The 13,323-nt window shown below is 42.4% G+C and overlaps 1 protein-coding gene across 2 annotated transcripts in view; it reads left to right on the top strand.

The window, feature by feature from the left end:
- LOC307231411 (cyclin-dependent kinase 17-like) overlaps nucleotides 1-13,323 on the top strand; it is a 37,912-nt gene that overhangs the window by 19,868 nt on the left and 4,721 nt on the right. For both annotated transcript variants that reach the window (XM_080002106.1, XM_080002105.1), the window contains exons 5-13: nucleotides 4,131-4,256; nucleotides 6,167-6,223; nucleotides 7,267-7,381; nucleotides 9,433-9,527; nucleotides 10,159-10,221; nucleotides 10,945-11,068; nucleotides 11,372-11,492; nucleotides 12,861-12,958; nucleotides 13,096-13,201. In XM_080002106.1, the coding sequence (XP_079858232.1) occupies nucleotides 4,131-4,256; nucleotides 6,167-6,223; nucleotides 7,267-7,381; nucleotides 9,433-9,527; nucleotides 10,159-10,221; nucleotides 10,945-11,068; nucleotides 11,372-11,492; nucleotides 12,861-12,958; nucleotides 13,096-13,201 (905 nt within the window). The remainder of the gene's footprint in view (nucleotides 1-4,130; nucleotides 4,257-6,166; nucleotides 6,224-7,266; nucleotides 7,382-9,432; nucleotides 9,528-10,158; nucleotides 10,222-10,944; nucleotides 11,069-11,371; nucleotides 11,493-12,860; nucleotides 12,959-13,095; nucleotides 13,202-13,323) is intronic.

The raw sequence follows: 13,323 nt of genomic DNA, 5'->3' as shown, positions 1-13,323 counted from the left end.
GTGTAATTTTGCGGTGCCGTTTTGAATCTGGTTTATATGGAGATAGACTCTCCAACATTTCAGTCAGTGATCCCTGCTGGGTGTTAATTGGCCTACTTGACACACTGGTGGCTTTCTTAAAAAAGCTGATAAAAGGCTTGTAGTGTTTCCCCGTGTTGTAGCTACGGTAGCAAGGCACGTTTTGCACAGTACCGGACTCTGTGCATCATCCTCTTTTCTAAATCTAAAATAGGTACAGACAACCGACGTACTCCTCCTCTTTGACACTGAAGTCACTTCTTCAGTGTTCGGTTCTGCTGAGGCCATTTACCCTAACCTGATTGGTTAGATTTTGCAACATAAAAACCCCCCACTTTTTTTTATTTTTACTTACAGCCTCTGCGATTTGAAAATTGCGTTCTATTACATTGCGATATCTATTTTAATTTGATGAATCGTTTAGCCCTAGTCAGAACGCAGAGTGCTCATGATGACCCCTGTCCACCGTCAAAAGCGGCTACAATGGACACATGAGCGTCAGAACTGGACCATGGCGCAAAGGATCGAGCTTGTTATATGGCTGTTATATATGGTTTCTTGGTGCCATATATATATATATATATATATATATATATATATCCCCACACACACAATTTATTTTCTCTTTTTTGTTCCGTTGATTAATTAGCTTAAGTAAATCTTTATTTGTATGGTACGCAAACGTACTGTTACAAATTGCTTTACAGGTATGCAGTGCTTTGCAAGTAGTATAAAAGAAACACAATCGAAGAAAATTAAAACCACAGTGCGCATAAAAAATAAAACAAAAGTCATAGTACAGTAACAGCCCACAAAGTGAGAAGCACAAAAAACATCGCTAAAATTCGATCATGAGCAACCAGAAAATGTCTGAAAAATGTGATTTATTTTTTATATTTTAATTTAATTGAATTTTCTTAAAACCAATACAGTCTCTTGGAGTAGCGTGATAGTACAGTAGTGTGTGCTCTCCCCTGGTGTTGACCCAAGCAGAAGTTTTCAGCTCCACACCCACACAAACCCCAACACCTCTTATGCAAACAGGCTCTGCGCCCACTGCCTTCCGTGATACAACAGTTGGTGCGGCAGAACCCACACATGCGCACACACATGCACACAAAGGACATTAATGGGTCGCAGTATCTCTCTGTTTAAATACCCATCGGATGTATTCTAGGAAAAGAGGGAATCTTTCGTGAGCAGAATACACAGACGGGTGCGCAGGTCTTTTCTGTATTTTTTTATTTATTTTTTCCCTGTACTTGGCATCTGGACCTTCACAGGCCGCTGGTTATGTAATGTCAACATGTTATGGAAGTTTGCACCGGGATTAATTTCTGACAGACTAAGAGTCCGCAGGGATTTTAGACGGGCCAGAGAAACCATTCAGTGTGCAGGGTCAGGGCAGCTTTTTTGGTCACGGTACATTGATGAAGTTACACTTGTGTTGTTATTCAGAGGACCGTACTGATGTCAAATTGAGTTTAAGTCCGTCGACTAGTCGCTAACACATTTTACTTTACTGAACATTTTCCTGACGATGCTCACATTTATTTCAAAAAAATTAAATCATGTCTCTCCCTTTAGGTTCTGGAAAATTCTATATGATATGGTGGGAAACCTTCCTTAAAATGATCTCCGGGGCCCACTTAGGACTGCAAGGTTGTGCCTAGTTTTGCTCTTTTTTGTATTTGTTGAAGCAATGGCACTTAAGATAAGATAAGATAAACCTGTATTTGTCCCACAGCGGGGAAATTTACATTGTTACAGCAGCAAAAAGTGACAGCAGAAAATAAATGTTAAATAATTAAATTCACTTGTGCCTTTTCAAGCCATACTATTGAAAAATAAATACTATGTTTTGAAGTAGACACCGTTTAGGCCCTCATTCGATATGCATGTGCATATGGAACAACAACACAACCCCATATGGAACCCCCCCTCCCCAATGAATTGCGGTCTGTCATGATGTGTGAAAAGTGGAGGAAGTTCTCTTAAATGAGCTGTGACATCTTCGGAGCTAAGAGTGCTGAACAGCCTTTATGGGGATATGAAGCTCAGAGCACAGCATTGTTGATGCAGAATGCGTTTGTTTGTTTGTGCTGCTTCGTCTGCGTCGGCCTTGGGCGTTGAAGAACTTCACTCTATGTTCCCCTTCCCCTGCTGGGGGTCATGGGAGTGGCGGTCTTGTGATGGGAGAACGGGCTCTCCGCTCCCCGCCGCTGTTTATTGGCCAAGTTGGTCGCCGGCCGCAGGGGATTTGCCGACAGCACCGGTGGCCGCGTTCAAAGAGCAGGCATGCAGGATGATAAAAAAAACAAAAAAACCAACAACAGTTAAGCGGCTTACTCCACCAGGGCACCACTCACACATGCAAACACAAAACGCCACCTCTCTCCCCGTCTTAGCGGAAGGTGCAGCTCCGTTTTTCAGCTGCCTGACAAGCAGGCGCCTGTTTTGAGACGTGATTACAGTTAAATTATTATTGTTTGTTTTTTTCCCCGCTCCACAAACACTTCCGTCATTGTTCTGGCTTCTTGGAGGAGCAGGACTCACTGCAGGGGTTTTGCTGAAGAACTGTGAAGTTAGTGTTTACCCACGTTGTCAAGTCCCATGTGATGAGGCCAGTGGGTCACGGGGCTTGGAGAGCGGAGCAAGGAAAAGCACAGTACTGGAGGAGTAGCGCTGGACAATATTGACCAAATACAAAATATCACAATGTTTTTTGAGGAATACCTCGATATTGATGATTTGACAATATTTTGGGGAGCGCTGTGCTCTGGTGCTTTCATTAGAATAGATACAATACAATAAGAATTCATACACACAAGAATTGTTTAAGAAATGATGAATAGTAAGTAGTAAAAGTAGTTAGCAATTGGATGTCATGACCAAGCATGTAGAGCCGTTAATTAAAACATCTAGAACAGTCTATGAAGTTCAGAAAACAACATTAATTTACTCTCATGCTCCTTAAAGCCATTTAACTATATCATGATGGTACAATAACCAACATCTGAGGCGATATCTTGTCTATAGATGTATGGCCTGGCCCTAAGGAACACTTGGGGCATCCACTTGGTCCTGGGTTCACGTGGTGTATTTTATTGTCCTTCTTGATGTGGTGAGGAAACGGGGCTGTTTTGAGATTACGTCACAAGGATTACTGTAATGCCCTCCATATGGGTCCTGTTGTAGCAGATTAGCGAGGACTGATTGGACAACTGGAGTGGGGATGTGTTCAAAAGTCAGGTGATATGTCGTCTAATACTCCGGGCCTCGCAACCACTCATGTCTCGGAACTACCAAAGACCAATCGGATTCAATAACTGACATTCACAAAAAAAATAATAATAATAAAATGAAGTGATGGGTGGGTTGAAAAGGATGCAGATGGACATGGTGGTGCCCGCTAACGGGGAACATTCGCTTAAATCTGTCAAGGCTTAGTCATTCACACAGGCAGAAAAGGCCCTGGTGTGAAATGGTTTAAATGGAAAAACCCGCTGGTTGGTACCACCTTCGAGAAGTCAGCCACCCCTAGTTACAGATTTATCAATGGACCCGGTGTGGAAACACGTGAAGTTGCATTAATTCTGTGGGAGGAAGTGTCTACAGTGTTACCTCAGCGCGGGTAGGAGTGGATTAATAGCAGCTAGAGAGAGGGAAGGATTTAACAGTAATCCCACAAATAGAGGAAATGCATGATGGGAAGAGTTCCACTGGTGCATTGTGTGTTGTTATTATTATTTTTTTTAACATAACATGTTATTAGACTCTGGTATGGTACCCTTATCCCGTTGACAAAGACTTATCCCTGTAACTTTAAGTGTCCCTTTGCTAGTCTTGATTATGTACACAAGTCCAGTGCAAACAAACAGACAGACAAACGTACACGTCTGCAGTGCACACACACTGCCTTCTCTGTTGACTGACGGAACCTTTAGCTTACTCTTTGAGTTTACCCAGGGTTGTAGACGTTTTGTTTCGGTGCCACTTTTACTTTAATTACAGCTTTGTGTTTGATGCTTGAGGTTGGCCCTTGTTTGTCCGAGGTTTTGCACAGTGTTTTCAGCACAGCCGTGTGTGTGTGTCCGTCCATGTGTTGGCAGGACCTCAACAAGCGGCTGTCCCTGCCGGCTGACATCCGGATACCTGACGGTTACCTGGAGAAGCTGCAGCTGAGCAGCCCACCGTTCGACCAGCCGCTGAGCCGCCGCTCCCGGAGAGCCTCCCTGGTGAGAGAACGCATGGAGCAGCAGGCAGACGGCAATATAGAACTCAGAGGCATGCAATGCATATGTGAGGTCAAAATACCTTGTATTTTAGATGATTTAAGTTTATTAAAATACTCGTGTTTTAGAAATAAAGCAAAAACAAAATCATCACATGGATTCTAGGGTTAAAAGCAGAGGGGAAAAGAGGAGATATTAGCAATGCTAAGGAGGCCAGGCTCAAGTAGCTCATTGTGCAGAAGGCAGTAAAAATCACGATAACATGTGTTTACATTGGTCGATGATGGCCTATTAACACAGTGAAAATTTGATTAAAAACTTTCGAGCTTAGTCCTTCACACAGGCAAAGAGGCGGTGGTTCCAGTTGGCTTAAATGGAAAAAACTGAGAGTTTGTTCCACCCCCAAGAAGTCAACAGCCCTGAGTTCCAGATTTATCAATGGGCCCGGTGTTGAAACACTGTTAGTTGAATTAATTCTGTGGGGGGCCCCTCGTTAGGGGAGGAGAGAGAGAGATGGTGAGATTAACAGTAGCGAGGAACAGAGGGGGAATTGACGCTAACGTCAAGGAGAAAGGGAGATGGAAAAATGGCCGATGCCGTCGAAAACGCTGTGTTTCGAGCTCATGGGGTAACAGAGCGTAGTTGATCCGTACGGGTTGCCCGCCACAGTTCGGCGCCATGTGAACCGCGGATCAATCGCAAAATTTAAAACATCACAGTCATTTTTAAAGTCATAATTCCCCAAAATCTCGATACAGAGTTGCAGTGAAAAGAAGATAGACAAGACCAAAGTGAAACGATTGGTTTCCGCGTCTGCGTGTCCGCCATATGGGAGCGGTCAAGATCCGCTTGTAGACAAATATGTGTATTGAGAGATGCAGACCCCTCTATAAAACCAATTGTAACTCACTGAATTCTGAACATATATTCATTCATTTGGTTTGTTGTTAACGTGAGAATTTGAACATGGTAATGGTTGCTTATTGGAATCAAATTCAGTTACTGGGGGCGGATCCAATCATATTTTTTCATTAACTACCATGTTAAAGGTTTAATTTAACAATTGATTATTGAATATTTTATATATTTTAAGACGTTATTTAAACATTGGACATCTTGGATGTTGTTTCCATTTAAGACCACGGGCAAACGTTCCTTGCTTTCTGTGTTTTACGGAATAAATGGAAAGCACAGTTTTTATTTTTCACCCGCCCTCAATCCGAACCGTGAGTTGTGCGATGCGTCGCACCCCTACTCGGAGCAGGGAAACGGTCCAAACCCATTACAGTAACAACATGGACCGCACTGTGGTTATTCCAGGAAGAAAGGACCAAAGGGAACAGACGGAAGAGAGTAGCACTCGTGGTCAGGGCCGGATGATATTGACCAAAACAAATACCTCTTGATAATTTCACAGTATTTAATTAATATTCTATAATTCCTGTAAAATCATGAATGTATTGTGGATGTTATGACCAAGCAGGTAGAGGCGTTTATTAGAACCGTAAATGATAGGGCCGGGTTAAAATAAAACCAATATTAATTTTTGATGACATTTGGAATTCTAATATAGCTACTCTGGTTGGAAGTTATGCAACTATACATACATGTATAGAAACAAACGTACAAACAATACATGCAACAAGATTGATTAGAAAGAAAACGGGTCACCGTGGTACATGTTTCCACTCACATGTCCCTCTGTAGACACACACACACACACACACACACAATGTTAAAACAAAAGCCTAATAGTCGTCTGTCAGAAGAGATAGACTATGAAGGCCGTTAGGAGTTGCATCCTCTTCATCCCTGCAGGGTCGTCAGAAGGATTTGGCACGGTGTCCGCAAGCTTGTCAGAGTAATAAAAACAACCGCCTCATTAAAGCTGTTTTTCCTCTCCTCTCTTCCAGTCAGAAATTGGATTCGGGAAACTGGAGACCTACATAAAACTGGACAAACTGGGGGAGGTACGTGACAGAGAGTGTGTGTGTGTGTGTGTGTGTGTGTGTGTGTGTGTATCTCTGTGTGCTGTTCGCCATGTTCACCTTGGCCTCCTTTCAGGTGCCCAGGTGCTAATTTTCTCATGGTTATTGATAACACACACACACACACACACACACACACACACACACACACACACACACACCTGCTTTTATAGGTTGACCTCTCTCCTCTCCCCCAGGGTTCACTCTGCTGCTCCCAGCTCTCTCTCTGCCAATATGGGGGAGAAAAAGCCTCTCGCGCTACATGCTCTTTGTGTCCATAACAGCGGCCTTCACTCACTGTCAAAACTAATCTTCCGACGGGCGCTTCATCATTTTGTCTCCGTTTTTTGCTTTGTGAGTTGGCGGCTGGTTTGAAAACACAAAAAAGTCATGGGTGTTTTCTAAAAATGTTGAGACGTGTTCAACATTTGAAAGCGTTGGGTTCCACCGAAAATGGCAGCCCGAGGAAAGAGACACGGCCGCTTTACGACACTCGCAAAGCGTCTGGGAGATAAACACTCATGAGCCAGATGGACGTAGAGAGATGGCTCATGGATGCAGAGAGATGGATGATGGATGGATGCAGAGAGATGGATGATGGATGCAGAGATGGATGATGAATGGATGCAGAGAGACGGATGATGAATGGATGCAGAGAGATGTATGATGAATGGATGCAGAGAGATGTATGATGAATGGATGCAGAGAGACGGATGATGGATGCAGAGAGACGGTTGATGGAAGCAGAGAGAGTTTATAAAAAGACAATTTGAAGCTTCAAGTTCGGCTTTACGCTCGCTGCCAACTCATTAGGAAATAGCCACGCCCCCCCAAATATAACCTTCTTAAAGCCTTAATATCCTCATTGTGGGACTATAATCACAACTGATGCCCATTATTTAAAAAAATAAATAAATAAATAAATAAATAAAGTACATTTAGATATTGATGACTCAGCTGCACGTTGGGGCATTTAATGGTTGCCGCTTTCTATGAATTCCGTCCGCCTGCTCCTCTTTCACCAGGGAACGTATGCCACGGTGTTCAAGGGGAGGAGCAAACTGACGGACAACCTGGTGGCACTGAAGGAGATCAGGCTGGAGCACGAGGAGGGAGCGCCCTGCACCGCCATCAGGGAAGGTGAGCGTGCTCAAAAACCATCAGCATATTTTTTTCTACTTTTTTATTTCGCTTTTGTTTTTTTGCAAATGCAGGCAGTTTTTTGAAGTGCATGCAGTGGCTCGTTCTTTCTGTGTAATTGTATTTGTTTGGTTGTTGTTACGAGCGACCGTCCTGCTTTCTTAGACATCAGGCCTCGTTCCGCAACTCGGCAATTGATTTTCCAATGAAGGGCAGGTCCTGCGTAGTTGACAAAACTAATGTGACAAACTAAGTATATTAGAACGCCTTATCGCCTTCACTGAGCGTACTTTCCGCTTGTGCTTTAAAATGCTGTTTCATTTTCTACCTTCCCATATTAATCACCTGTATTTTAGTTTCTGTTATGTTTTTGTAGCTAGGGCTGACCATAACTGCATTACTGCAAATACGGGCCCCGTGATGTCACTGCGGGGTTGAGCTCATTACCGTCATCACTGCCAATAATAATAAAAAATATTTATTTATATATATTTTTTTCATTTTCATTTCATTCTTTTGTTTGTGAAAGTCACAGGAGTGCATATGATATGAAATATAAACACATAATCATTGTTTAGTTATCATCAGTGACTGTCTTCCATCCTATGTACAAGGGCTGCAAGAGAAACTAAACTTTTCAGTTACTCCACTCGGCACTGGGAGAGACGGTCCATATATATACATACATACATACATATATACATACCTACATACATATATAAACATACATACATATATACATACTTATATAATATATACTTTCATACATACATATATACTTTCATACATACATATATAAATACATACAGTACATTTATACATATACATATATATATATACATACATAAAAACATTTTTTTTTGTGGAATCCTATGCATATATACATACATACAGAAACGCACACCACACACACATTTATTTTGTGTGTCTGATTATTATTAATTATTTCTAGGGCCGTACCGGACTCAGAATTTTGTGAGTTGAATCATATTCGGCTGTTTAAATGCGAATATTCGACTATTTGTTCAGTGATCGGGGTGCATGGAGAACCGTGTTTGCGTCCGTGTCCAGACTCGCACAGATTCACACAAAATAAACATATATTTATGTTTCCCCTTATTTATAATTCCTCATTGAAATAGTGTCCCTCTGCATTTTTGTAAGCTTCTATCTGTTTGATCCTGATATTGTAATGCACAAAATCAAAAAAACAACCAGACTGCTGCCACCGCCCCCGTATGACCACGTCCTATATTATTGCTAAGATGACAACCATTTGCGAGGGTGTCATGGCTTTTTATTTTTTCTTGTATAGGGATTCAAAATACCCTCAAAATGTCATCATTCTGAGTTTTGCATCAAACCGGTAGAATTGCGTTGTTCTACAGGTAACATCTTCCTGCTGATGCTCCACTGTGACTTTTCTCTGCTGTTACACTCAGTGACTCTTCCTGGGATGTGAGTTTTAACTCTGAGAAGACTTGATGCAGCTCATCCTTCTACCAAACTTTACGCAACTCATGCTTGACGTCAAGATGTTTAGCCGGCACTGGGATGGTGAAAGTGTTGGTTAACATTTTGCAAGCGCAGATATTTCTTAACATGGAGTTAAACTGTGACTTATATCAACGGAAAAGGGAAACATAATGTCTCAAAACATCTCAAAAGACCAAATGGTGCAAATAAAATAATTTGAATCTGTATCTGAGAAGCTCTTATCATTTTTTTTTAAGTCAAGGTCTGCTGCAGCAACAAATGAATAAATGTTTAAAAAAAAAAAAAGTAACTGAAAATCAATGAACCCGTTAAAATGAGCACATCTTACAACTGCTAATCCACTTCCTTGTCTTATGGTGGAACCATTTATTGTCGCGTGAATTTTTATGGCTGGATTCATTTTTACTTTCTACTTTCCAATTTTTTAAATTTAATAGGATTAATACAACTTATTATTTTTTTGTTTTGTTTTGTGTTTTTACTATTTGTTAACTGTTATACCAGGATGTTATGTAATCCTTCATAATATAGTACAGTTGTTTGTATTTTTTCAGTGTCGTTATTGAAGGACTTGAAGCACGCCAACATCGTGACACTGCACGACATCATCCACACCGAGAAGTCTCTCACGCTCGTCTTTGAGTACCTGGTGAGAGACGTTAAATCACGTCCGGGGATTACCTTTGAATTGAAGAGGGATATTGGGTTACGGTACTATTGATATAACAGGCTTTAGATAGACGGTGTGTGTGCTGGTAATTAAACTGGACCCCCCCCCCCCCCCCCAAGTCCAACATTCATAGATTTGGTTTTTCCCAGATGTTTGACCTTTTCGTACGAAATAATGAATTGAATGGGTCTGCTAAAAATGGATATTGGCGTCCACCCGCATTGCAAATCGCAATTTAACCCCTGATGATGTCATTTAGCGGTCACTTCCGTATGAAGCCATTAGCAATAACTCGATTGTCACCAGTAATCAAACTGACTATACATCATAGTCTCCGTCAGCCAAGTGTTTGTTCATAAGAACACGTATTATGAAGAGTCATAGTTTCTTTTTGTTTTTGTTTGTTTTTTCTTTCTTTAAAATATAAAATCCAAAACCTCTCCCACCCGCCACTCTGCTCATTAATACCAAAGTGAACGTGTTGCGTATCGTCGTTTACGGCCCTGACCTATTTTTATGAGAGCTCAGCGGGGCTAGTCTCCCTCGTTTGATCGAGTATCTTCCTCTCCCTCTCTCCTCATCCTCATCTTCCTCTTCCTCCCTTCGCCAGGACAAGGACCTAAAGCAGTACATGGATGACTGTGGGAACATCCTGAGCATGCAGAATGTCAAGGTGAGCCTCTGGCTGCTCGTCCACCTGCAGGTTCTGTGCAGCCCCCACCCCCCTGCTCCCCGAATCAACTGGTCTGTGGGTAAGACACACTGCCAGTCTGCCCCCTGGTGGTGGAGGAGGGTGCTGGTCATTTAAAACCTCAACCCCTTCAGTGGACAGATACAGCAGTGGTTCTCAACGTGGGGGACGGGGATCCCCGGGGGGTCCCCAGCAAATAGGATTAATAGCTGAACTTCCCCATTATTACATTTAGAAGAGGTTGGCCTCATCAGAGGATGTAAAATAATGACTCCTAGCTTCACTGTTATGTGCCTAACTAGAATACAGACAGAAAGTCATATCTACCAATAAAAGGTTTCTCAGATTGTGGTCTCAAGGACAAAATATTATGGGGTCCGTGGCTCAATGCCTAATGCGTTTCTAATTTAGGGTCCATTATATAAAAAAAGGTTCAGAATCAGTGACGTGATGTATCGTGATCACGGTCACTCTAATTGTTGACATGTGAAAGGAGAAATACTCTTAAAACTTAATTGTGCTTAACATTATAAATACATACATACATTCATCTAAAAATGCTCTATTAAGATACATTTTAGTGAAGACTTTAAGCTGGCGGCAGCTCAGCTGCGTTTTAAGTACCTGAACGTCGCAGCTGGTTAACAGCACGTTCCTCAAAGTCCTTCCAGAATGTGACGTGGGCGGCTTTTTTTTGTCTCCTAGATTTTCCTCTTCCAGATCCTGCGAGGTCTGGCATACTGTCACCGGCGGAAGGTTCTGCACAGAGACCTGAAGCCCCAGAACCTGCTCATCAACGACCGGGGGGAGCTCAAACTGGCCGACTTTGGTACGGAAATAACGCCGCCAATCGTTGGGATTCGTGTGTGGAAATGAACGCCGTTTGGGTTATTATTTTTCAATCAAAAGAAAATTGATTAGAGAATTAGGAATGGAAAAGATCCCCCCCCTTTATTTTCTTGTAAAATCCTGCAGAAGCAAAATACATTATAGAGACTCTTGCGCACGAATTAGAAATATTTTCAAGGTTCTATTGATCAATATTAGGTTTTTACAGAGAGTTTAAATTTGGAATACTGATTTCTGAAAACGGAAGTTGTTTTATTTGTGCGTGTGTGTTGTGGTTTCGCAGGCCTGGCCCGGGCCAAGTCGGTCCCGACCAAGACATACTCCAACGAGGTGGTGACGCTGTGGTACCGCCCCCCGGACGTCCTGCTGGGCTCCTCTGAGTATTCCACTCAGATCGACATGTGGTGAGTGGGAGACCGTCACCGCCCGTCCACAGAACACCACTCGTGCCCTGTCCACTTCGGGCCTCCCACCGGCGACCAGCACGTCCTCCCAAACGCAAACACAGCTGATTTAAACACGCACGGGAAAATCATGTAAAGAAATACATTAAAAATGAAAAAATAATAATTATATATAATTATTATTATTTTGTGGTGTGTGTGTGTGTGTGTGTGTGTGTGTGTGTGTGTGTGTGTGTGTGTGTGTGTGTGTGTGTGTGTGTGTGTGTGTGTGTGTGTGTGTGTGTCATCAGGGAGTAGCATTATTCTAACTAGTGAACCCAATATGGCAGGTGGTAGTTACACTAAAGTAAAGTCCAAATAGTAGAATATAACAGTATAAATAAAGCAGCAGTGTGGTAGAAATATTGTAGTTGAAAACAATGGAATTGTGATAATCCTAACAGCTGTACTAATAATAACACAGAGAAGGATAATATCACTAGATGGATGGCTGGATGGATGGATGGATAGACCCCTTATTCATGCCAGGAGGGAAATGTCTCAACAGCTCACATCAAAACAGTAGCAAAATACTTATAGAGCAATGGAAAAAATATATAAAAAAATAAAATGGCAATATATGGAAAAATGTACTTTGTTTTAACACAGTCAACTGTGCACAATAAAAATATGGCAATATACACTAAACCTCATGACAAACGACAGATATAATAACAAAATAACAATATAATAGCTTACAATAACTTGTGAAGCAGAAGGGTGAACTTAAGATAGAAATAACAATAAACCTGACATGAAATATAATAAGCCCTGAACAGTTAACTAAAAGTTAGAAATAAGCATATACACCAAAAAAACAACAAAAAAACAACATACTAACACTGATGGTAATAGTGGCAGTACCACTAATAATAATGATTTATAATTATAACTGCACAAGAGAAACAACTGAACAGAAGGGAAGCGAAGAGAATGTTCAAGGTTCTGGAGGCTCACCTTTCATTCCTCATCCCTCTCTTATTTCATTCTCCTTTATTGTTGAAAGTGGATCCTGAAGTGAAATAAAATGTGTGCACACATCAATAAACAATAGTCATTGCGCTGACCAATGAGCACTATAGGGATCGGTGGCAGGTACGTTAAAGTAAAGTACTAATAGTAAATAATAATAATAATGTAGTGGTAGTACTGGTAAGTCAAATGCTTGTTTATGTCGCATTTGTTGAACTGGTTCCTGGTTCCTGGTGCGTGCCGCCCGTGTGCTCCAGCTGCCTTCATTGCAGATTAAAGGCAAAGCGCTCCTCATATTCTACATTTCGGGTGGTGACCCCGCCCTTCTATTGACCCGCGTTGACCTCTCTCCGTCAGGGGGGTGGGCTGTATCTTCTACGAGATGGCTGCCGGCAGACCCCTGTTCCCCGGCTCCACCGTGGAGGACGAGCTGCACCTCATCTTCCGGCTGCTGGGTCAGTGCCGCCCCCTGGTGGCGGGGAACGACGGCCTCATCTCCGTTATAAAGCTTTGGCGTTTTGGGGGCGGAAAGCTGCCCCTCAGCTGCCTGAATAAAAATAAAAATTGAGTTTTCTCCCCATGCCTCCCCCAGGCACGCCCACGGAGGACACCTGGCCCGGAATCGCCTCCATCGACGAGTTCAAGTCCTACAAGTTCCCTAAATACAAGACGCAGGCGCTCATCAACCACGCACCCAGGTAGGGCCGGGGTCAGAGGCCATCGCGGCATGGACGTGTGGATAAACATTTAAAAGGACCCCCTCCCCCCGGGGGTTAACGAAGCGTTGTCTTCACTGATCAAACTGTCAAATTGGGTCGAC

This window comes from Zeus faber, assembly GCF_960531495.2.
Source record: "Zeus faber genome assembly, chromosome: 6".
Taxonomy (NCBI): domain Eukaryota; kingdom Metazoa; phylum Chordata; class Actinopteri; order Zeiformes; family Zeidae; genus Zeus; species Zeus faber.
The sequence above is the reverse complement of the archived record's forward strand: the minus strand, read 5'-3'. Positions and strand labels throughout refer to the sequence as shown.